This window comes from Colias croceus, chromosome Z (genome assembly GCF_905220415.1).
Source record: "Colias croceus chromosome Z, ilColCroc2.1".
NCBI lineage: Eukaryota > Metazoa > Arthropoda > Insecta > Lepidoptera > Pieridae > Colias > Colias croceus.
Genome location: NC_059568.1, coordinates 14520126 through 14543537, shown reverse-complemented (window position 1 = coordinate 14543537; position 23412 = coordinate 14520126). Strand labels below are relative to the sequence as shown.

Here is a 23412-nt window from a genome sequence, read left to right as displayed (position 1 = left end):
TATCAAAAGATTAGAAATTTTTAATTATAATTATATAAATTATACTGGAAGTATAGATAAAAATCTTAAAACATAAATTTATATAAATAAGATCACAAAATAATATTTCAGTCACAAAATAAGTAACAATAAACAATGTTTGTTTTTTGTTTAAATTTTTTAGAAATATGTTAATTTATACATTTTTTTTACCTTTCACAAGATAATATATGGATATAAAATCATATCAATTAATTATGGCAATGTGTTCGTTGTATTAAAAGACGGCAGCTTTTTAAGTCTTGGTGTAGTGATTTTTCGTATTGAGAATGATATTAGGCCTCCGGTTTATATAACATGAATGTCCCAATACAGCTGATCTAATATTTTAATTAAAATTATGATTAAAAATATAAACACCATAATGAAATTGAATCACCGCTGTGGATGTCCATATTATATAATATCTCTAACCCCTAGGACAGTTTTTTTAGAAAAATATACAAGATGCATTATTTTCATTAATTTAAATCACTGTGTTTAAATCACGTTTCAATATAAAACAACACTGCATTTACCATTCAGTTACTTAGACAAGAAACCCATATGGGCCACTGACACGAATCTGTGCACGCATGCTTTGGACACTATTCATGATTTTCTTTTGGTGGCCAACCAGGGTCACTCCTAAAGAGGCCAATTGGTGCACTGTGAGGTCAACGACAGCATTCATATCAGTAATCCCAGCTGCTCTGAACTTCTCTATGTATCTGGACATTTTTATACACTCCAACCACTCTTCTACTGAAGAGAATTGTATCAAGTCTGGTGTATCGCCAGCCAAGGGGTCCGTTGAACGGTTTTGGGCTATTTTCCGCAAAGTGTCAGGGCATCGTATTAACTTATCGAGCGTTTTTACGATGCTCGCAAATGTAGGCCGGTGAGTGCGTTCCTTTTGCCAGCAATCTAACATGAGCTGATACACAGCCTCTGGACAATCCATGGGCGCAGGGAGACGGTAACCCTTCTCGATTGATTTAATCACATCTTGATTACTCCAATTCCAGTATGGTCTTTCACCAAAGCTCATCACTTCCCAGCAAACAATTCCCATGGACCATACATCACTGGCAGAGGTGAATTTCCTGAAAGCAATAGCTTCAGGAGCTGTCCATCGCACTGGTATTTTGCCACCTCGAGTTGTGTATGCTCCATCAGCTGTGGATTCGATTTCCCGGGATAAACCAAAATCAGCTATTTTACACACTAATTGTGAATTTACGAGTACATTGCGAGCAGCTAGGTCACGATGTATGTAATTCATTTCCGAAAGATATTGCATTCCGGTTGCTATTCCGCGGAGCATTCCAACCAGTTGAAGTACTCGGAATTTACCATCATTAGCTCGCAAAAATGTATCAAGAGAGCCATTCTCCATAAATTCCGTAATAATCATAATTGGATTACACTTTGTTACGACACCTTGCAAAAATATAACATTAGGATGTTCAAATTGGCCCATTATAGATGCTTCGGCTAGAAAATCTCGACGAGCCCTTTCAGTTGATCCAGGTTTCAAAGTTTTTATGGCAACATCTATTTCTTGACCACATGCAGGTAATTTCAGTTTTCCTCTGCACACATCGCCAAATTCACCACCACCTATGATAGCTTCAATAGTGATACATGAAGCATCTATTTCACGAGCAAATTCCCTTACGGCTTGGTTTGGATCTTCATAAGTGTGTGGATCAATATATGTTCTGGAGCCTGTGCCTGCAAAGAGTGGTGTGGTAGCATTACTGCTTGTCTTAGTCGGTCTATCAGGGCCAGTATAAACTTCTCCATTTCTATAATTTAGTGCATTACAGTCGCTTGGTTGCTTTTTATCACATTCATCGTCAGCCCGTGATCTCAAGAATAATACTGTTGCAATGATGGCAACAACGGACAGGACAACAACAGCGACCATAACACCTGCCACCAAGGGTACTTGTGCTCCTTCATCTTCACCAACAAATGTTGGCTCCATTCCAGCCCCAGTTCTGGCATAGACAATGCCACTCAATTCTCCCCATCCTCTCTTCATTTTTGCTCGGACTCTAATACCGTATTCAGTATCTCTCTTCAATCCTGCAATGATCACATGTGGCTCTTTTGTTATCTTCACAGTAACATTTGCACTTCTCTCATGATTGTCTTTAGGGAAGCATTTCACTTCATAGCTCTCAATTGTGTCATCTGGGTCAGTCATATCAGTGGGTGGAGGATTCCAAGCAAGCGATAACTTGTCATTTTCTACGCTTACAATTCTCAGTTTTGATACAACACTTACAACAGAAGCTTCTGTTACAGCGGTAATTTCAATTTTCTTCGGTGAATCCCCAGTCATTTCAGAAACTCCATTGACAGCAAGTACTTGGAATTTATATTCAGTCACTGGATCTAGTCCCATGACTGTGACTCTTGTGTGATTGAGTCCGCTAGAGGATGGTCGGTACTCAACATTAGGTCCACAATTAGTACAATGGACTTCATAAGTAACATCACTACGTCCACCAGTCTTGTGAGGTGGTTGCCATGCTAGGGATATAGAGAATTGATCTGCAAATGTTACAGTTAAATTGTCTGGGGCTGAGGGTGGTTGAGTACATGGTACATTCTTAGGATCTTTCTTAGCTCTGAAGAAGCCAGGAACACATTTACATTCAACTGAAGCAAATGCTGTCGATTCTGAATAGTCAGGGCATGGCATACAAGCATCATCTCCTGTGTGAGCTTTGAACTTTCCAGGAGCACACTCATTGCAAACTTGGTTAGCTTGGTCTGGTTCATAGCCACCTTTACACTTGCATGATCCACTGGGTAAAGTCCATTTGCCATCTCCTTTGCATAAATATACTGGAGGAGATTCTCCAGGGGCTGTCTCAGCATATTCTACACAAGTGCCATTTGCTTGTTCAATAACGGTCACTTCTCTGCCTGTAGGAGTGGCTGGGAATCTGGCAAAATTTATAGTGACTTCTGGACATGTAATATAGTATACTTTTACAGCTAAAATTGAAATACATGCACCTTGATCTCTAAACGCTATGTAGACACCTCTCTTTGTGACAGCTATGCTTTTTACCTCTGTGTTTATATCAACTTCTGAATTGGTATTGAACCTTCCTTCACCAGCTGCTATTCTGCCAACTAACTTGTAGCTTTCAGGTTCCCAGGGTGGTTGTTCACGGGTGGCCACGTCAAATTCGTAATATAACAAACTGAAGGTTTCCTTGCAGCTCAAAGCATTACCAGGGAATAAAGAACAATCGCGAATCGTGAATTTAATTTCGATGTAAATGCGATTCGCATTCCTTCTTTCTATAAACGGAGTCCATAACCAATTATTGACATTATGGTGGGCAACATCACAGACCACGTACGATCGCCAATTTATTTGTTTCTCGAAATTTGTGTAGGATTCCTCGAGCCATCCTGGCGTGCTGGCTTGCGGACCGTAAGGATATCGAGTCCATCCGAGCGTATTTTCAGTTGTAGTATCAAGAAGCATCACTTGATCGCCCTGTACGCATATAGCGGCGGTCACAGCGGCCGCCACCGCTACGTAAAACCACATCATCTCGACGGCATAACAATAAAAACACCAAGAACGACACTAATGACGACGAATAAAACCAAAATTACGAAAGTTCAACTACATAATAATAAATAAGTCACTGTTTTAAGAGTTCACAGTACTTTGAGTTAACACTTCACTTTGTCGGGGATAAAAGGCGAGACGGCCCCGTCATTTCGCCAAAGCAATGTATTGTATGGGATTACGTTTAAACAAGGTCCAGGCACTGTATTTAACACGAAAACTTTTGTCTTATGTCTATATTATGTATTTCCAGTTATTCACACGCGATAACGGCATTATTTTATGTGAGAATTCACAATTTTAATTTCTATTGATCCCGTATCACACAGACGAAAACTCACTTTCTTGACATGGACGCGCAGGAATTTCGAATGTTACCATTTGCAATAAAAATAAATACAAAATTAGATCGCCTCAATGTTACCATGTATAAAGCATTTAAATTCGCCACCCTCGCATTTCTCCTTGTTTATGGTACTGCTAACTGCATGTTGCATCTAACTTGTAAATTAAATTATGTTTTAAGCATCATGTAAATTTAATAGCCTCGGGTCTTATTATTATATATCGTAACTTCAATACAATTATTTTACGCCAGAATAAAGATTAAATAGAATTAGTACATATAAATTATAATGGCATCTGGCAATCATTGTTAAATGGTAGCACTGTGGGTAGCACAAATTTAATTAAAATTTATTTAATAATATGATACACTCACAAGTAAAATACACAATCAGTATTCATATGGAATTTCTTGATAAATAGGTACTTTAAAATATTGCGCACTATATTCAATACTTTAAGTATGCATTATCATTTTATCCAATAACTAGCTGTTGCCCGCAGCTTCGCTTGCGTGGAAAAGATAAATTTTCATGGTATAAGTTTTCATCCACTATATTACCCCTTTAGGGGATGAATTTTCTAAAATCCTTTCTTAGGGGACGCCTACGTTATGTCATCTACCTGCATGCCAAATTTCAGCCCAATACGTCCAGTGGTTTGGGCTGTGCGTTGATAGATCACAAGATAGATCACTAGGTATATCAGTCACCTTTGAGTTTTATATATATAGATGGTACATAATTATATATCCATCCACTATACATCACTCAGATTTAACTTTATTACACATTTTACCCACTGCGTAGGTAATAACTATGGTACCTTACTTACTTAAGTATTGTAAATTAATAAATAAATGAGATAGAAGTACTAGTACAGTAGGCCCATATTCTATTTCATCCCAATTCTTTCTTTATCCCATTCCTCTAGTCAATTCCTCAAGTCGGCATCTAACGTTGTTGCAAATGTTTATAGGTGGTGTTATCTGTAAGTCTTAAAAAAAAACCTATTCTTTGACTCAAGCTCGAGTGTTACGTTTTATGAGTTTGAGAGAGATCATTTGCGATCTCTTACTTTCTGAAATATCGAAAAAATATGGATCTGGGATCATCGACTACCTGCTATTTTTCTAAATCAAAATGTATAATTGTAATTACTGCTTACCTATATTAATTTATCATATTAAGTATATATCTCCGACATAAAAACATAAACATACCATTCATTCTTTCATGTTGGGTAGTAATAAAAAAAAGTTTAAAGTAGTTTATTATTTTATTAAACATAGAAACAATAAAATATGATTATGATATGATTCAAAGATATATATTACATTTTAATAATAGATTTTGATAAAGATTATGAGCACATTATATAACTTACTAACTAAAAAACTTAACATTATGGTAAAGTAGGTAAATCAAATATAGGAATAATTTGTCTACGTCTAGCACTAAGAAGTTTAACTACCTATATAGAAATCTCAAACAATCATTATTAGTTTGTTTGTATGCCGTTCTAGCATCCACATTTCAAACTATACTTAAATAAATATGTTTTCCGACTGAAATCTCTCATTCAATTCAGTCAGGTTGTGACAATGATGCTTTGGATTTAATTGGTCTAAAGAACTTTTATTATCTGTTACAAGAATTCCATGCCAGCCTGCCCCTTTGGCTCCTTCATAATCCTTTTTGAAATTATCCCCAATATGCAAACATTCATTTGGCAATACTGGTTCAGAGCTAAGTTTTAAGGCTGAATCGAAAATCCTTCTGTCTGGTTTACTATAACCAACTTCATATGACGTTAAAACAAACTTGAAATAGGAATGCAGAGACATTTTGCTCAATATTTCATGAAGGCGGGGATCAAAATTAGAAATAACACCCAAGGTCACACCATTCTCTTTTAGGTATTTTAAAAGCTTCAATGATCCATTTGCATGGCACCAACATCTTGGAGTCTTGTAATCTTCGATAAGTGTGGTTGCTATTCTATTTATGGCAGCTGTATCTTTTATTTGGTCATTAAATGTAGCATGTACTATCTTTCGCCACCAATTATCCCAGTGTATTGTTCCCCGCCCAAAATTAGGATAATCCTCTGACAAGACTCTATAGCTTTTGAAGAACTGATCCTTTAATACATCTTCGGTTACTTTATAACCCTGTTCACTGGCTACTTTCGAATAGTAATCCCAAGGCGATGTGCAAAATTTTAATAATGTGTTTGTAGCATCAAAAGTTACCAATTTAATCTTGTTTGGAAACATGTTCTATAGGTATTATATTGACTTATTCAGTTGGATCATCATAAATATTGCAAGTCCATCATAACATCTCTATTGTGTTTATTATGCCTTAATAATATATTTTTTTAAGTACATAAGTATTACGTCGACATAATACATGTTATTATTTTATTTTTTGTATCTGAAAAACATACCTTTTATTAGTTGAAACTTATCCATTGTGAAATGTGAATAGTACCTACCTACTTATATCTTTTCATAATAGGTACTTAATTTCATATTAATTAAACTTGTCCAACAAAATCTTGTATAATATGCAATTCTTTTAAGACCATAATATTATATTATAATATTATGGTCTTAAAAGAATTGCTTGCTACGACAAGAACGCAATAAATTAATATACCTAATATCCTAATTCCTACGTTATTATTTTCATGCTGATGCTTTACTTTAGATTGCTTTAGATTATTTTATTTTGAGCCTTGAGGCAAATGGCAATTTGAGGTCAAAACATAGAGGGTCAAAATAAACTAAATCAAGAAATAAACATCACCTACATGTAAAACATGTGTCAACTGTCAGTTGTCAAAAAAAAAATTCTTCAGCATTGCCAGGAGAATAATTACCTATTCGTTGATCGAATACACCACAGGAATACAAAGAACTGTATTTTTATAATAATTTTATAAATAAATACTTAGGAATCACTCAGGAATACTTTCATTGCCTGACTTTTAAAGCAACTATACTTATTTTAATATCCATATCATATGTATGAAATAAAATGCTCTAAGAATAGTTGAATATTGAAAATGAATTCTGCATTGGATCTCACTGAGTTACAAATTGTTCACAATCACTTCACAACAAGAAGCGCAAATGGGAGTTTATTTTTTAGAACAATGTATATGTGACTTATTCATCTCATAGAGTAAAGAATTAATATTATCTGTTTTAAGATTATGACAGATATTGTCAAAACATGTTTCTTAATTCCTTGATGTGACATTTATGTTCTAGAGTTTCAGTATTTTTTGGTATTTTTCGTACGGAATTTCGTCACTTCGTGGTCTAAAAAACAAACAATAAAAACAGAGAAAATTTACCAACAAAAGAATCTTCTTGTTCCAATAGTGCGAGAACGTTGACTACATTTTCAAAATGGTGTATGTGAATAAGGGTAAGCTTACGTTTTTATTTGTAATGTCTTCGAACCAGAAATTATTGTATCGAAGGATAAAAGCCACGTCAGTTTATCTGTAGGCGTAATTTTTATTATTATTAAGCAATAGCTATGCGAAATGCGAATGTTTATTTTCCTATTGATTAGCTGTACGCATATTTATTACGAATGTTCATATCTTTTATTGATTACGGTACTGTATGTGCTATATTTTCCTGAAAACGTTGTTTCCTGATAGTTTAATTGATATCATTTACTATAAAATGCCGTATTTTAGCTGTTATCAACAAATACATGATGACCTACTTAGAAGCGGAATGTATGATGTAGATTTGACCTTATTATTATAATCTTATGCGAATTGAATGTAGTTCATGTTTATTTTTGTTAGCCATAAGCGAATCAATATCAATATGTATAGTGATTGTATTTATAAATAATTATCTCTTTAAATATAAAACTAGCCATGCACCCGGGCTTTGTCCTTGCTACACTGGTACAAATTGCTTGTTACTTGTATAAACTGTAACCTTGTGGGCACATGCATAATATTTGCTGAAGATCATCACATGAACAAATGTATAGTTAACGATTCTATTAAGGACATACGGAAAATACTCATTTGTAATAACTCAGCCCCCCGAAACATAGACACAATAGAAAATCTATTGTGTCGTGGCCCAATCGGACCGCTTGGGGCTCAATGGGTTAATGATTTAGATTAAATCTATGTTTACCTTCGCTCATGGAAAGCTGGACCGATTTGATAAATCTTTATGAGTATAATGAAAGCTAACTCAAAATTATTGCCACAAGATGTGTGGGAATGTGTGACATTTAATGCGTAGCTTTAACATATTTTGCATAAAATATACATTATACAGCATGGCGATATATTTTAATTTTATTGTATACTAGCGATTCGACCGCGGCTTCGCCCACTTTATCTAAAACCTAATTAATTATATTCTAAATCCTTCCTTTTGAATAACTGTCTATTAAAAAAACACATCAAAATCCGTTGCATAGTTTTAAAGATTTATGCATACATAGGGGAGAAAACGACTTTATTTTATACTAGCGGTCCGCCCCGGCTTCGCCCGTGGTACATATTTCGCAATAAAAGGTAGCCTATGTTCTTTCTCAGGGTCTAAAGATTGTCTGTGCCAAATTTCATCAAAATCGGTCGAGTACTTTATGCGTGAAAACCATACATACATACATACAAATCTTTCCTCTTTATAATATTAGTATAGACTATGTAGTGATGTACTGCAATGCAAATTTGTTGTATTTTTCTTTTAATTGTGTTATTATTATGTTTATTTATTTTTCTGATATAATTTTCAGATGGTACGGTGGTGGACAAAGCTCCATTCACATCGTTCAAGTGGTTTTGGGGTATAGTCTACTTCTTTTATTACCTGTAAGTATTATATTATACATCAAAATAATATTTTATTAATTGAGTCGGATGATGCAACAAAACTATATACTCAAGCAATTATCAGGTGCTCCCTGGTTCACCTGAACAGAAGAGGTCCACACTTTATGGAATATACCAACCATCAAAGAGGAAATACGCAAAATTTTTCATACAAAGTGAGATTGGGAACACACCCAAACCCTCTTGCTACAAAATTGCTTGAACCTGAAAACGTGCGTCGTCTCAAAAAGCGACGAGATATTTTTGACTAGTCAACACTGCCGGCTACCAAGCCCAATAAAATAATCGGGTCCATGCTTTATTTTATTCAATGGGAGCAGCATCCTTCCTGCTACCTTCCTTCAACCTATCCACATATAGTCTAGCGACTGATTGCAAATATAAAAAAAAAATTGAGTCGGATGACTGAAGCTGCAGAAGCTTAATTCTATATTATTGTTGCCATGACAGCTTTATATTGCGACATCACTTTTTGTTACATACTAATACCTATTATAGCGCTGAAACCCCAAACTTTGCCTAGGCCTCAGAGGTGAAGACTCCACCATCCTTGGTCCTAAGTAGTCTTTTGCCAATTATTATTGGCTCCTAACACGGGCAGGTTCCTTTCCACTTGATTGTACCAGCAATACTCATTACACGTTACGGGTGGCTGAGTTGGTCAAGCATCCGCCTCGGATTGGCGTGAAAGAATGCGGGTTCGAGTCCCGTCTCGTCATCGAGCTTTTTCTATCTATACTAATATTATAAATGCGAATGTAACTCTGTCTGTCTGTCTGTTACTCAATCACACCTTAACTACTGAACCAATTTGCATGAAGTTTTGGTATTTAGAGATATTTTGATACCCGAGAAAGGACATAGGCTACTTTTTACCTCGGGAAATAGGATAGGTTAGATCCCGGAAATCCCATGGGAGCGGGAACTATGCGGGTTTTTCTTTGACTGCGCGGGCGAAGCTGCGGGTGGAAAGCTAGTACTTTATAAATTTATTATACATGTTACAGTTTGTTAATGTAATTTTTATCTTTCAGCTTCCAAACATTGATCAACCCAAACTTCAGTAAACATGGCGATAAATATGTGACTGATTATCGTCCACCAGGCAGTGGGTAAGTAGTCTATGTATTGTTTTTACTACTACAGCTAGGAAAGAAGATTTTTTTGGGATCTATTTTAGATAATTTTATAAATCGATACTTTTCGTGTAATTAAATATATGGTTTTTTGGAATACATTGCTAACGATTATAGTATATACAAGATAATATAGTACATCTGAAAACATGTACAGATAAAATGAAAATATAACATTATCAATACATGTGTTTTCTAAATGTTTCAATTGGTAACTTTGTTAAGAAAGTAGCATGCTGTAGAACCAAAAAGGTTTGACTGTAAATTTATAAAGAATAGAAAAAATTCGATCACGAGGCGGGACTCGAACCCGCATTCTTCGCGCCATTCCGGGGCGGATGCCTAACCAACTCAGCTACTCGTCTATTCTTTATAAATTTATATTTATAAAGCATTTGAATGCCATAAAAACCAAAAAATAAATTCAGGTTTGACTGTATTAATTAAATCCTTTTAACCTTTATATATTTAGTACCAGATTCTTAAAGGAGAATGGCGAAACTGGGCCTAACATAAGTAAGGCCTTACAGAAATGATAATAAATTTAAAATTCATTACGTTATTTTTAATAATTCTTGGTAAAATATTGACTTCTGATTCTATGGGAAAACAAATGTTTGAAAAAAAGATAATGTGTTCACTAACGGGCATTGTTATTTAGATTTCTATGACTACCGGTCTTATCAAGCAGAGATTGTCAGTGCTGTCAGGAGTAAAATAGTCGATATATCGATTAAAACGAATGAATATTTATTTTCATTTTTAGTTTTATACAAAATTCAAATGCTTTATGAATCAGAAATATAAGTTAACTGCGTTACATATTTTATTTTTAACTTTTTAACAAGCTATTTGTTTAGGTAATTCTATACATTTTTACTTAAGGAGGCCGCACTTTGTAAGAATATTTCTGAAATGTTGCTGGCCGCTTCAATTTAATTACAATGTCATGTTTGTCGTTTGACTTTTCACATTTGATTGAGGTTTTTCTTGGGTTTTTCGTTACCTTACATTCAACTTTGTGCTTGTGGTTAACTTAATTTCTTCGTCTTTATCGACTTTCGCTACGTATCACGGACACTGACGATCTCTGTTATTACTACCAACCAACGCTTGCACGCCGGACTTTAATTACCTGGACCTGGACCCTACCTGGACATCCGATTTTTCATTTACAAATATGAACTGCATCAACTGTGGTATTAATGCTAATCGTAACAATGCTATACGTATGCATTTGGTACAAGATAACGCAATATTATCAATTATACAAGGGTGGGCTGCTCCTCTAACGGTTAGTGGATTAGTATTATCTAAGGTATTTAGTACTAGCTATTAAAATCAAACAAAAATTTAAACACACATTGTTTTATATATATATATACTAGCGGTCCACCCCGGCTTCGCCCGTGGTACCTACATGTTTAAACTATCCTATCTCTCAAGTTGGATCGAACTCCACATGGTGTGCGAATTTTATTATAATCGGTTAAGTGGTTTAGGAGTCCATTGAGAACAAACATTGTGACACGAGATTTATATATATTCACTTTCTTTTGTCCAATTGTAATATTAATTATTTATTTGTAGATCACTCACTCTGATCACATATTTGATGCATGCTGGAAACTTGCAAATGATTCTTTGAGGATTGAAAATCATGAAGATGACAATGCAGTTGGTTTCCTTAGGTTCATATCAAATTAAGCAAGCAACGTCCTATTATGGTGAGCACATAAGAAACGATGGCAAATATGTTATAGAAGTGTGCCGTGAATCAGACAGCGACCTACAGAGAGCACTGTCGACATCAAGTACTACATGGCTTCTAAGAGGTCGCATTCAATCCAGGCATAGAAGTAGTAAAACTTATTTTACTTATATTTAAGTCGACAGTGCTCTCATAGGAAAGGAAGCAATAACAGTTTATTATTGTAATTGTTTAGTAGGAAGAAGAACTGTAGGTTGCTGCTGTCACGTTATGTCCATAATATGGTACCTTAGCTGGGCAAGGTATCAACCAGATTTAATGCCGCCAGCACAGTTTCTGGATGATGTGTTAATTGTTTATGATGATAATGATGAATAAACGATTTATTAAAAAACGTGTTTTATTTTATATATAAGTACCTACGATGTTTTGGTAGGTACTCTAAAAGAATAAAAGTTCGATCCAATATCTCTATTACCTAACTGTTCTTCTGTTACACTCTTTATCTAAATAATGTATATTATAGGATATAAACTTACCTCTACTTAGAAAGAAACAAAGCTATTCATTGAACTCGAGCAAACCTAACCTCAATTTTAGTGACGTTACATGCTCAATATCTCTGCTATCCCATAGAACAGATCTTTAATTGTTATATTTATAGAATCTGTATATTTTTATCTATTTAACCCCACATAAATCATCAGTGTAACGATCAGGCCCAAAGTCCTATGGGAGTTTGCCATTCTCCTTTGACTATAATTTTGAGAACTACTGGTTAAGATAAACAATTACTATGGGCCATTATTTTGTTTTGAAAATAAATTAGTTTTTACTATAATGCGTCGGGGGAGGCCTATGCCACTAAAAACATTAAGGATTTCCTACTATAATATTATAAATTCCTACTATAGTATTTGTGAGGATGGATGTATGCGTATGTTTGTTACTCTTTCACGCAAATACTACTGAACTGATTACAATGAAATTTAGCATATATATAATGGGTAACTTTGATTAAATAGGTTTTATCCCGAAAATCCCACGGAAAGGGGAACTACGCGGGTTTTTCTATGAAAACGCGGGCGAAGCCGAGGGCAGGAAGGTAGTAATTTAATAATTTTGTCATAAGTATATACTTTATGATGTCGATGAACATTGGTCCAGTCACAATATGTAATTTAATATACCACTGGCTCAAATGCATATTAAATTTGCATTGTTATTTTTCAGACCACCAAAACCACCATCAAGGAAGTTCGGAGGATTCGGTCCCTCTTCATCAGGCCCGGCTCCTCCACCAATGGGAGGCTGTGGATGTGGCTAATTTACTTCAATATTCATTTAGAATGCAATTAATAACTTAAATAATAATTTTCCTATAACGTTAAATTAACGCCTACTTATGATCTAAAAACCAAATTTTTCTCTTTTTATTTCGTAGAAGTTTGCTTTTTATTGCCTTTTATATATTTTTAAGTATTTAGTTGTTATACTCTAATAAAATACTATACATGTATTTGTGTGGTACATTCCTATACATATATTATTCTTAGACGTGTCATAAACTAAAACAGTGAATTGTCTATATGTTTGTTATTAAATAAATGGGATATAATTAAAAAAAAAATTGTATGTGTCCTGGATAAGGAAATATAATCTATTAATCTTAGATAGAATATGTCACAATATATTATATAGATCTGTAAGTCTTTACGTTCAGTTGTTTTATTTATTATCTGTTCTATTATATCTTCCCAGATATCGTAAAAACTAAAAATATGGTTAGGGAGCCAGGTGCAAATTTGGTTAATTATTTCCTCTCAAGAGATAATTCGTCAGACGCATCAGAGTATAGTATTATAAAGCCTCGTGAACGTCAGCTGGCGCTCGGTTGGGGGGGTAAGCGGTTGTAGCCTCCCACGCACGTAGGAAAAAAAAATACATTCATTCATTTCCTCTCAGCTAAAAATTTGTCAAATTGTAGCTAACCCAATATCTCAACGAAAACAAATAATCAGCTGGTTAAAACATGGTGTATTATACGTCAGCTGGTGTCTCGAACATGAAAAAAATAAAATTATTTTCCGTGATTTCCTCTCAAACAAAAATTTACCTGATGATAGCTTATATGTAACTGTGGATATATATATAGGTCAGCTGGCTGTATCTTGGTGGAAAAACCGTCAGCTGATACTTTGAAAGTTATTACATAGGAGTTAGACAGAAGCATCTATTGCCAATTTATATGCATCAACTGACTAGGTTTTCTTCAACATCGGTTTGCATCAACTGACTGATATTAACTATCAGCTCAAAAATTTTCATCTGAGATGAAATGACGTATCTTTAATTATTATCGTTATTTTTTAAAAATTCAAGCAACACACGCTAGCATAATATAGACAGTAATAAGGTACTTGGAGGTGGTTAGTTGTGCGCATGATCGGGGTACTACGTACATTCAGCCACATCGGTAAACATGTTTTTACAAATATTATAAACTGCATTTAAAAATAACTATCATATCATCCAATTCACATAACTACCTAAAAGTGTAACAAATATGAAATAACCCACCAAAAACATTATTTAACTATAATTATTAAGAAAATAATAGTAAAATATATAATTAATAAAGTTATTACTTATCTTTTACGGGGACTTATGTTGATGGAATTCCACGTATCTCGATGATTTTGTTAATGTCTCATTATATTCGAGACACCAGCTGACGCATAATACACCATGCTGTAACCAGCTGATTATTATTTTTCGTTGAGATATTGGGTTAGCTACAATTAGACAAATTTTTAGCTGAGAGGAAATGAATGAATATTCTTTTTTTTCTTACGTGCGTGGGAGGCTACAACCGCTCACCCCCCCAACCGAGCTCCAGCTGACGTTCACGAGGCTTCATAATACTATACTTTGATACATTTTACTAATTACCGCTTGAGAGGAACTTGGTCGTAAAATCTGCTTCTGGCTCCCGGACCAATAGATTGAAAATAATAATGCTCATTTCCTCTAGAAATAATGTTTTTGTAGAACAATTTTTTGCCTTGAAATAATCACTATATGGCAGAAAGATATCGAAAATTAATCAAATTCGAGTGTTCATATCACATTATTTTGATGTTAATAATGTAAAATAAAAGACAAAATAAATGCAAATACTTTATTTATCACACAATTTATTATTCTTAATAATTCTTCGATTATAATAATTTTTCGCGAAATATGTCTAAGGCAGATGTGGCAATTTTACATAATAACTAGCTTACCGCCCGCGGCTTCGCCCGCTTTCTCTAAAACGATTTGAAATTTAAACTATCCTATCTCTCAAGTTGGATCGAACTGCACATGGTGTGCGAATTTTATTATAATCGGTTATGTGGTGTAGGAGTCCATTGAAGACAAACATTGTGACACGAGATTTATATATATTAAGATAATTAAAAAATCAGGCAATACCCGAAAAATAAGACTATAGAGATTCTGTTAAAACAAATCACAGTATTTATTTTTACTGTGTTATCAACAATGTAATCTTCTATAATATAAAAATGAATGCCAAAATGTGTTGGTAAGCGCATAACTTTAGAACAGCTGAACCGATTTCTTTAATTCTTTTTTTATTATATTCCTTGAAGTACGAGGATGGTTCTTATGTAGAGAAAACGTGAATATGTACCACGGGCGAAGCCGGGGTGGACCGCTAGTTCAATATATTATAAATGAGATGGCATCATCATATTTTTTCAAATACTTAAAGCTTTTTTTCTATCATCTTTTTCTAAAAATAGATACATATAATATTTGCTTGGACAACAATGAAAATAATGAGAGAAGAAAATCTATTTCAATTCTAGTAGTAGATCTAACAATATTATGAAGATTACTTTTTATTTTTATGTGGACGGCAAGCATAAAAAAATAATTCCTTAAAATTATTGATAAATTACTGTCATGCAAATTGAAATTTATCGCTCACTGATCGTCAAAATGTTAACAACTTGTCGTCTTAAGTACTCATTTATTTTAATTTGCTAACAAATAAGGTGATTTAAGGTTAAAACAAAGGTTAAAACAGTGCAATAGCAAACATGTTCTACTTATAGGTAAATGGAATATTATAATCTCACACGAAAATTATCACATACTGAATACATTAAACAGATTAAGGCACTCTTCTAGCAAACTAAGTATATTTTTTTATCTATTAATCTATTTTCCTAAATTAGAGAATCGAATTGGTAGGATAGCGACTGGTTCCGATGCGTTGGGTTTGTTGATGTAAATGTTCCATGTCTTTTCTTTGAGATCAAATACACCTGAAATAAAAAAAAAATGTAGTTTAGTAGGTTGCTATAATTGGTCAGGTTTATTAGGCTTTGGTGTATAGCCATCCTTAAAATAATGATTATTCCTCAATATTGTTAAAGTTTTTAGATTTTACCAGTTGTTTTCTTTATTTTGTGAGTTCCAGGGCACTTACAGATATGAAATGGGGATTTGGTGCCATTTTCATCTGTACATAATTACAGTAATAATAAATATTATTATCATCCTTTTTTGAGATTAAACTCACCAGCGGCGATAGTTTTAATAATCGAGTCATCCTGTTCCTGGAATACTTGGAAGTCCTGTCTTGAAGTGTCCGACAATATGTCTTGCAGGTCCTCTCGTGTCTTTGGTGTAGGATGTTTGAAAATGGCGTCGAGGCGAGCGTTGCTGCTGTCTATAATGGGGCCTTCTACTTCTTTTAGTTGGAGACGTAAATACCTGGTGATGGTTTGGAGTGTTTAGTTAAAAATTATGCGTTGTGGAGTGGGATGTTAGAGTAGTACATCTTATCTTAACCTAATAGTATTCATCGATTGCAACAGGCAGGATCATGGGTGACCGAGAGGCTAAGCGTTACCCCGGAATGGCAAAAGACCTTGGTCAGAATCACATCAAGATGGAAATTTTTCCATTCTTTAAAGAGCTCTCAGTAATATTCCATTTAAAATAATAACTCGCTAAGCCTATATATATATCTGTTTTTATTATTAGAATTCCGAACAGTGACTCAATAAACTTGGATGGATGATAAAATCAGGATGTCGTTATGTAGCAGACATAGGTCGAGCCAAGGTCGAGCATATTAGTAAATTTAGTTTATCACTCACTTATTGGTATGGATCAGTACATCGTTTTCAAACTTCTTGATATTAAGCAGGGACCTGTCCGATGTTAGATCTGGGGCCATCTCCACGTTATACAGGCTTCGTTCCCCGTTTTCGTCTGTCCATATCATGTTGACGGAGCAACCGTTGCCGGCACCCAGGCCTTCGTCAGTGAGGATCTTTTTGGCGTCTTCGAAGTTCTTTGCAGTCAGGAGAGCTCGCGTGATGAATGTCCTTGCTGGAATTAGAGTATTCTTTTATAATAGCAATTTTTTTTCTTAGTTATTGATTGTACTTATAGATTTTATTGTGTAGCAACATAGTTCTATTTGATTTAGAAAAATATGCAGTCTCTATTTTATAGGGAAGGATTAATAGAAGTACTAAAATTTAGTTTTTACTTTTGCTAATAAATTATGTATTATTATAATGGCAGAACAGAAGTATTTTAGTCTTTATAAAGTGTTTGCGTAAAAGTACCTTAGTATTTACTCTTTGACAAAAGGTAACTAATGTTAAGGAAAGGGGCACTTACGAGTATTTCCAGGTTTCAAGATCATAGGGCTTAGAGTGTTGATGGAGAAGACTAGACCGTTTTCATTGAATCCCATCGTGTAGCCGGGCATGTGGCCGGCGTAGCATAGGGATGCGAATTTCTCTTCCATGGCCTGTTATATTATTGTTTTAATATTAATAAGTGTGATAGGTGCTCATATAGAAAGGAGAACTTTAATTGACGGCTATTGAGAATTGGTGTAGTTTCTTTTAAAGGAAACCATGTAGAGCACTAAATTTCTTTCAGTTCTGTTTTAAAATCCATGACTAAGAATTATTAGAATACGGTGTGCATTTTTCACCAATATTTTCTCTTTAATTAGGATGGAACTGACGCGACGCTCATGCGATCACTAGTGCACCAAGAAATTTACAAAGTAAATGGTATTTTCAGCTCTTAATCTAATATTAGCAGAAAAAAACATACACCGAGATCTCTATCTTCTTGAGTTGGGATGATATGGGCTGACATGATGTAGAAGTGATTCAGGGTCTCACTGAAAGCATCTTCGGTATGCGCTAAAACAGCCTGCAAAATTGAACATTATTAGGTAAAATTAAAAATATTCAGGTTTATCACCCGAAGTGGTGATTGATGAAAAATTAAAATAATTTATGGGTTTATTAAAGCTACAAAAAACCGGAATAAGATATTGTGTGAAAATTGTGGTAAATTCATTTTTATTAGGATAAAAACGTTTTACAATTTAATTTTAAAATTCTTTTGCCAGCTACATGCAGAAGGTTACTTATTTTATGCTATACAATTTATACATGATCGTTCTAATAACCCGCTTTATAGCATGTAAAAGTCAATAAACTATAGGGTATGTTGATGATTTAATTGTATAGTATAGTTACTCTTACGACGACGCGGTTGGCGCAGTGGTAAAGTAACTGCCTACTGAGCCGACGGTCCCGGGTTCGATCCCTGGTCAGGGCAAATATTTGTGTGATGAACTCAATTATTTGTTCTTGGGTCTGGGTGTTATTATCTATATATGTATTTATTAAATATTATATTTATCGTCGCCTAGTACCGACAACACAAGCCTTAATTGAGCTTACTGTGGGACTAGGTCGATTTGTGTAATAATGTCCTATAATATTTATTTATTTACTCTAATATTTACTGTATCATGTATTGTATAGGTTACAATACAGGAGAAGTTATGGAACTAAATTTAAACAGTTTACAAGCACATATTTATGAGGAGCAGAAATGGTAGTATAAAAAGATATTTACTTCGTTGGCACTCTTTACTATTCCAATGGAGCTGCATCCACCAGTATCGTTTCTTGGGATGTGGTTGTCATTGATTGTTCCAATAATGTCGTCTAACTGCAGGAGGAATAGCTGAAAAAGAAATAACAGGTACGAAATATAGTAGGTACCTACTGGTTATTGGGAAAAGTCAAAATCAAAATCTCTCAATAAGGAAAATATGTCACTCTGCTATTAGGTATCACCTTAAAATTATAGTCCCTTTTATATTTTGATTGTTTAAAAAAGTATTACCTAACTGATCGAGTACCTGTTGTATAAAGCATTATTCTATATATTTATGAACGTTAGTTTTATTCCTGTTAAGATGTTTTTAATACTATAGGTGACCGCCTCCTTGGTACAGTGGTTGACGCGTGAGCGTGCGCGCGAGAACCGAGGGGTCCTGGGTTCGATTCCCAGTGGATACGGACAGACGAGGACACAGAAGGCTGATCATCTACTTATTCCTAAAGAAAATCGATCAGTGAAACAGATGTATGTATAATGCATCTGCCCCTTACCCCACTTGGGGGCATGGGACTTCACTTCTTTTCTTTTAGGCACACGCAGTAAACTTATTTACTAAGTATATACCAACGTTGAACAGTGTAGAATGTAGTCGTCAGATAAAGAAGCTACACTACACTGTGTATGGAATTTGGAAACACGATATCTAGGTAGCGCATGAAAACTAGATTTTCATAAAACATACCAGGACCATTAGGACATTACCTATGATATGAACATTAGGACATTACCTAATAGGAGGATGCTTGAAAATATTTTAGGGTGTAAATAGATGGCGCTAGCTACAACATCTTCATAATATGTATTATGTTAGCAAAAGTATAAAGTCTCTTTATTTAATAACTGCAGGATTATCCAAAAAAATTTTCCTGGTGTATCTAATAATATATAAGTAGTTTTCATATAATGTTAATATTGAACATACATTCCACAAAAATGATAAAGCCTTGAAAGTGTGTACCTATCTATGCTTCTGTATTATCTTCTTTTCCCAATCTTCCATTCAACTTAATTCAGTTTATTCTTGAACGGATTGTGAAGTTACCGCTTTTAATTAGTTCTTATGTAAATAACAAACTTCAATAGAAATTTAACATTCCTCTCGATTCTAAGAAATCTTTTCATGAGTTAATCTTCAATACAAATGTATTATCTCGTTATTGAGATCAATATCATTAGTTTCCTTTCCAGGTAATGTGTAGGAATTATCACGAACTACATACATTGATTACCTACGTGTAACACGGTTTAGTGCTTTCCTTATTAGGTACATCTATCATCACGATATACATAGCTACCAACTTATGAGTCGAAATAGCGCGGAAGATTAATTTCTTTAAGAAAATTCAACGTCTGATGAAATATAAAAGGGGGTATATTTGTTGTTATCTTGAACCAATTTTTCTTGAACCACGTATACCTAACATCTACCTATAAAATATATTCTGTAAATCCGTTATGTACTTATATTGTAGTGAAAAAAGTATCCTACTATGTAATTAGATATTGTATGACTTTCGAACACATAAGAAATTAATGAATAAGTTTAGTTTTATACCCTAAGCCTCTGCTTCTATGTAAGTTAAAATTCGTGTCTTCTTCATTATGTTGCTAATATAACTACGTAACAAATTAATTCTTTAAACCAACCTGTTGGAAGGGCACTTTAGCACCATCAGCAATTCCCTGCATTTCTTTCACATAATAAGGATACCGTTCCTTCATATTGGCCAGTGTTTTCTCATACGCTTGCTTGCCTGGCTCCGTCTTGTATTCCTTCTCGAAGTCTCGGAGATTAGCGTAAGTAGCTATGAAATCCTTGATGAGCGATGAAAAGGTTCGCCCCTGAAAAAGGATTCAGAACGTAAATTCATGACCTTGAAGTGTACATTTACAAAAAGAGAATCGTCAATTATACGATTTGGCATTTTTTATATATCTATGTTCATAATAAAAACTAAAATGCCAATTTTTTATTAAACCAGTTTGCTTAGAGCTGTTTATAAATTACTAGCAGTTGTCCACAGATTCGCTAGCGTGGTCAAAATAAATATTTGTGGTGCAAAGTTCGATCCCCTTGGGGGTAGAATTAATCAAAATATTTTCTTTGCTGATGTTTATACCATATCTGCATGGCAAATTTCAGCCCGTCTTAATAACCATCAGCAATTTTTTACTGCAATTTTCCGGTATTCATGTTTCAGTTTTGCTTCCTTGTGTCATTACAATACTGATCTTGTGTGGGATACCTAATATTGTGTGTATTAAAGAACAAATTGTAGATGGGTCAATCAATTTTTAAAGGTCCCGATCATAATTTTCTCGTATTTTTTTTTTTACTTAATTTTCAGCATTTTACTATTTCATTTAGAAGATAATTCTTCGTAGATTAAGATTATATAAGCAGCAGTGATGTTGATTAAATACATTTGTGGATTTAACTTCACGAACCGATCTATTCACGGGAAATAATGTCCTTTGGACAACTTACACAATAGTACTTTTTTAAATGTTAAATTCCCTTAAGAATTAAAACAAATTCTTCTAATATTAAATAATAAATAATATTTTGATATTTGTTCTATTTACACCCAAAATACGAAATATTTTTATTAAAATTGAAACGAATGATGTCTTTTGAACAACCAAATAATGTTTCATATATAAAAAAGTTTCAGTAAAGCGGAAATAGTGATATTTTTTTACAAAAAAACTATTAAGGCGAGGTTGTTACGTATCGTATTATTGATTTTACTTAATTAAAATGAACTGATTCTCGATAAAACTGAATGAATGAAGTTTAATGTGATTTTCATATGGGGACATCTTAGTTGTAGTAGTAGCGTCTTGATTTTTGAAATGTTAAAATTACAATTAAACTAGACATAAAAACGCGTAATAAAAATGTGTTCCCGAAACAGCCGAGTAATAAACAAAACATGAACTATTTAACTGTTAAAGTATAAGTTTTATATAATAATTGTCCTAGGGACAACCAAATTGTCCATGGTACAACCACTTTGGTTGACCAAGTGACTGGTTGTCCGCGGGACATTTTTAAAATTTTGAGCCGCCAAGCAAATACTATTGTTATTTTATATATTAATCTCAGCTCACACTAAAATATAGACGAAAGCGCATCTCGTGTAGTATAATTGATAACAATGCATCAAGCTCTTACGTTTTAATCACAGTTGTCTGACGGACTGACAATAAAGCCACCCCACACTCACCAACGTCGCTCGGATGACTGTTGCCGTGATTTTATACAAATCAAAATGGCGTTTGAGCCCGACAGTTAATTATAGTGTTTAGCTTGTTGTTTAGGAATCTACCATGCCATCTGTGTTTTGGTTTCATAATTAAATTACGGTTGTCTGTGAGACCTGTGCCATGTAGATGATTTATAGGGACAAAAGTAAAATGCCTGAAAATCGTATTATATCCAATAAAAAAAAATTGTTTGTATGTTTTTATGTCAATAATTATGTACTGAAACAAGGAGTGTATTTGGTATTTATGGTCGTGATAGTATGTGTTCGTGATGCGAAGTTTGTTAATGCATAGTGGCTTGGGGACAAATGTGATAGTACTGGAAAATTGCATTTAGTCTCTGGACAACCATGAAACTACGCACAAATTAATAAAACAAGTAAAATATTGTTCACAATAATGTTAGAAAATATTAAAAGGAATATAATTAAAACCAATTTAACTCTTTATGATTTCATGTTTATTAATTATCGTTCAGGGACATGATGCGTGTACCGTCGGACCAATAAAAGTTGATCGACCCAGATAAACTACGGTACAGTAAGTAAGTAAAACTTTAACTTTTTAACTTCATGTAAATTAATTTAGCTCTCCGTGATATCATTGTATGAAACGTAGGTATTTAGTGTATTACTTATTTTAAATTCCATTCCAAATAATATATCGTGCTTAGTGTGATTTTTTAATTATTGGTTATTAAAGTTTGTTTATAGATTTAAGGACTGAGCTGACTGTCTGGTGACTATCTTGGTCACAATGATCTGGCAAGTGTGGTAACAATGATCAGTTTAAAGTGGATTATAATAGTCTAAAGGAGTCAATTACAAACAAGTACAAACATACGTAGGTAAAAACTAATAAAAACGTGTTAACATGTACCTTCAGCGAAACGAGATAATGTAGGTATTAGATATTCTGAGAACCGGATCTCCAAAACTTTTCGGCGTTAGAAAACTTTTTTCCATCAACCGCCGCCATAAACATTTTAGCGAGTACCTACCTTCCGTATTGGTTACCGCAAATTTATATGGACCTCCAACATTAAGAGGAAAATGTCTTGTTCCTAATTTTGCTATTTATTTGACTTGCCTCAAGGTTTTCCTGACATTAGATACACTTAAGCATGCTAAATAATGATTAGATAAGTATATAATGACTGTGAACAAAGTCCTACATTTAATAATGGTAATTGTTTTTGATTTAAAATGTCCCTTCGTGAATGAATTGCGCGTGATTTATACCCATTTAAAGTATTTAGGACTGATCCATTGATCGGTTAAGGTTAGTGGAACTCGTGAATGGACTTAGAGCATTTTTATAACTATTTTTTCATAGAGGACCATTAGATACTTTTACTACATAAGTAAGTAGTAATATAATTTTTTGGTTATAATAAAAACACTGGACGG

General features: G+C 34.0%; 4 protein-coding genes across 7 annotated transcripts in view; 1 reads left to right on the top strand and 3 right to left on the bottom strand.

Annotated features, from left to right (window-relative positions):
- Window positions 1-103: 103 nt before the first annotated feature.
- Window positions 104-3970, bottom strand: LOC123705304 (ephrin type-B receptor 1-B). The gene has a single exon (XM_045654039.1). It carries the CDS (start codon window positions 3602-3604, stop codon window positions 569-571), a length of 3036 nt encoding a protein of 1011 aa, XP_045509995.1. The 5' UTR covers window positions 3605-3970; the 3' UTR covers window positions 104-568.
- A 1259-nt stretch (window positions 3971-5229) lies between these two features.
- LOC123705399 (rhythmically expressed gene 2 protein-like) lies at window positions 5230-6791 on the bottom strand. The gene is made up of 2 exons (XM_045654145.1): window positions 6634-6791; window positions 5230-6408 (listed from the first exon to the last, which is right to left on the bottom strand). Exon 2 carries the CDS (start codon window positions 6246-6248, stop codon window positions 5517-5519), a length of 732 nt encoding a protein of 243 aa, XP_045510101.1. The 5' UTR covers window positions 6249-6408; window positions 6634-6791; the 3' UTR covers window positions 5230-5516.
- A 425-nt stretch (window positions 6792-7216) lies between these two features.
- On the top strand, window positions 7217-13423 carry LOC123705563 (selenoprotein K-like). The gene is made up of 4 exons (XM_045654403.1): window positions 7217-7410; window positions 8764-8839; window positions 9895-9972; window positions 12941-13423. Exons 1-4 carry the CDS (start codon window positions 7392-7394, stop codon window positions 13032-13034), a joined length of 267 nt encoding a protein of 88 aa, XP_045510359.1. The 5' UTR covers window positions 7217-7391; the 3' UTR covers window positions 13035-13423.
- A 2512-nt stretch (window positions 13424-15935) lies between these two features.
- Window positions 15936-23412, bottom strand: part of LOC123705561 — a 61757-nt gene continuing 54280 nt past the window's right edge. For all 4 annotated transcript variants that reach the window (XM_045654400.1, XM_045654401.1, XM_045654397.1 and 1 more), the window contains 7 exons: window positions 20381-20575; window positions 18683-18793; window positions 17864-17965; window positions 17417-17549; window positions 16885-17119; window positions 16302-16495; window positions 15936-16044 (listed from right to left, as the gene is read on the bottom strand). In XM_045654400.1, coding sequence (XP_045510356.1) covers window positions 15938-16044; window positions 16302-16495; window positions 16885-17119; window positions 17417-17549; window positions 17864-17965; window positions 18683-18793; window positions 20381-20575 — 1077 coding nt within the window. In that variant the 3' untranslated portion in view covers window positions 15936-15937. The remainder of the gene's footprint in view (window positions 16045-16301; window positions 16496-16884; window positions 17120-17416; window positions 17550-17863; window positions 17966-18682; window positions 18794-20380; window positions 20576-23412) is intronic.

Coding starts and splice junctions, on each gene's coding strand:
- LOC123705304 (XM_045654039.1), bottom strand. CDS start 3,604: ATGATGTGGTTTTACGTAGCGGTGGCGGCCGCTGTGACCGCCGCTATA.
- LOC123705399 (XM_045654145.1), bottom strand. CDS start 6,248: ATGTTTCCAAACAAGATTAAATTGGTAACTTTTGATGCTACAAACACA.
- LOC123705563 (XM_045654403.1), top strand. Junction 8,840..9,894: donor GTCTACTTCTTTTATTACCT/GTAAGTATTATA, acceptor TTTATCTTTCAG/CTTCCAAACATTGATCAACC. Junction 9,973..12,940: donor TATCGTCCACCAGGCAGTGG/GTAAGTAGTCTA, acceptor GTTATTTTTCAG/ACCACCAAAACCACCATCAA.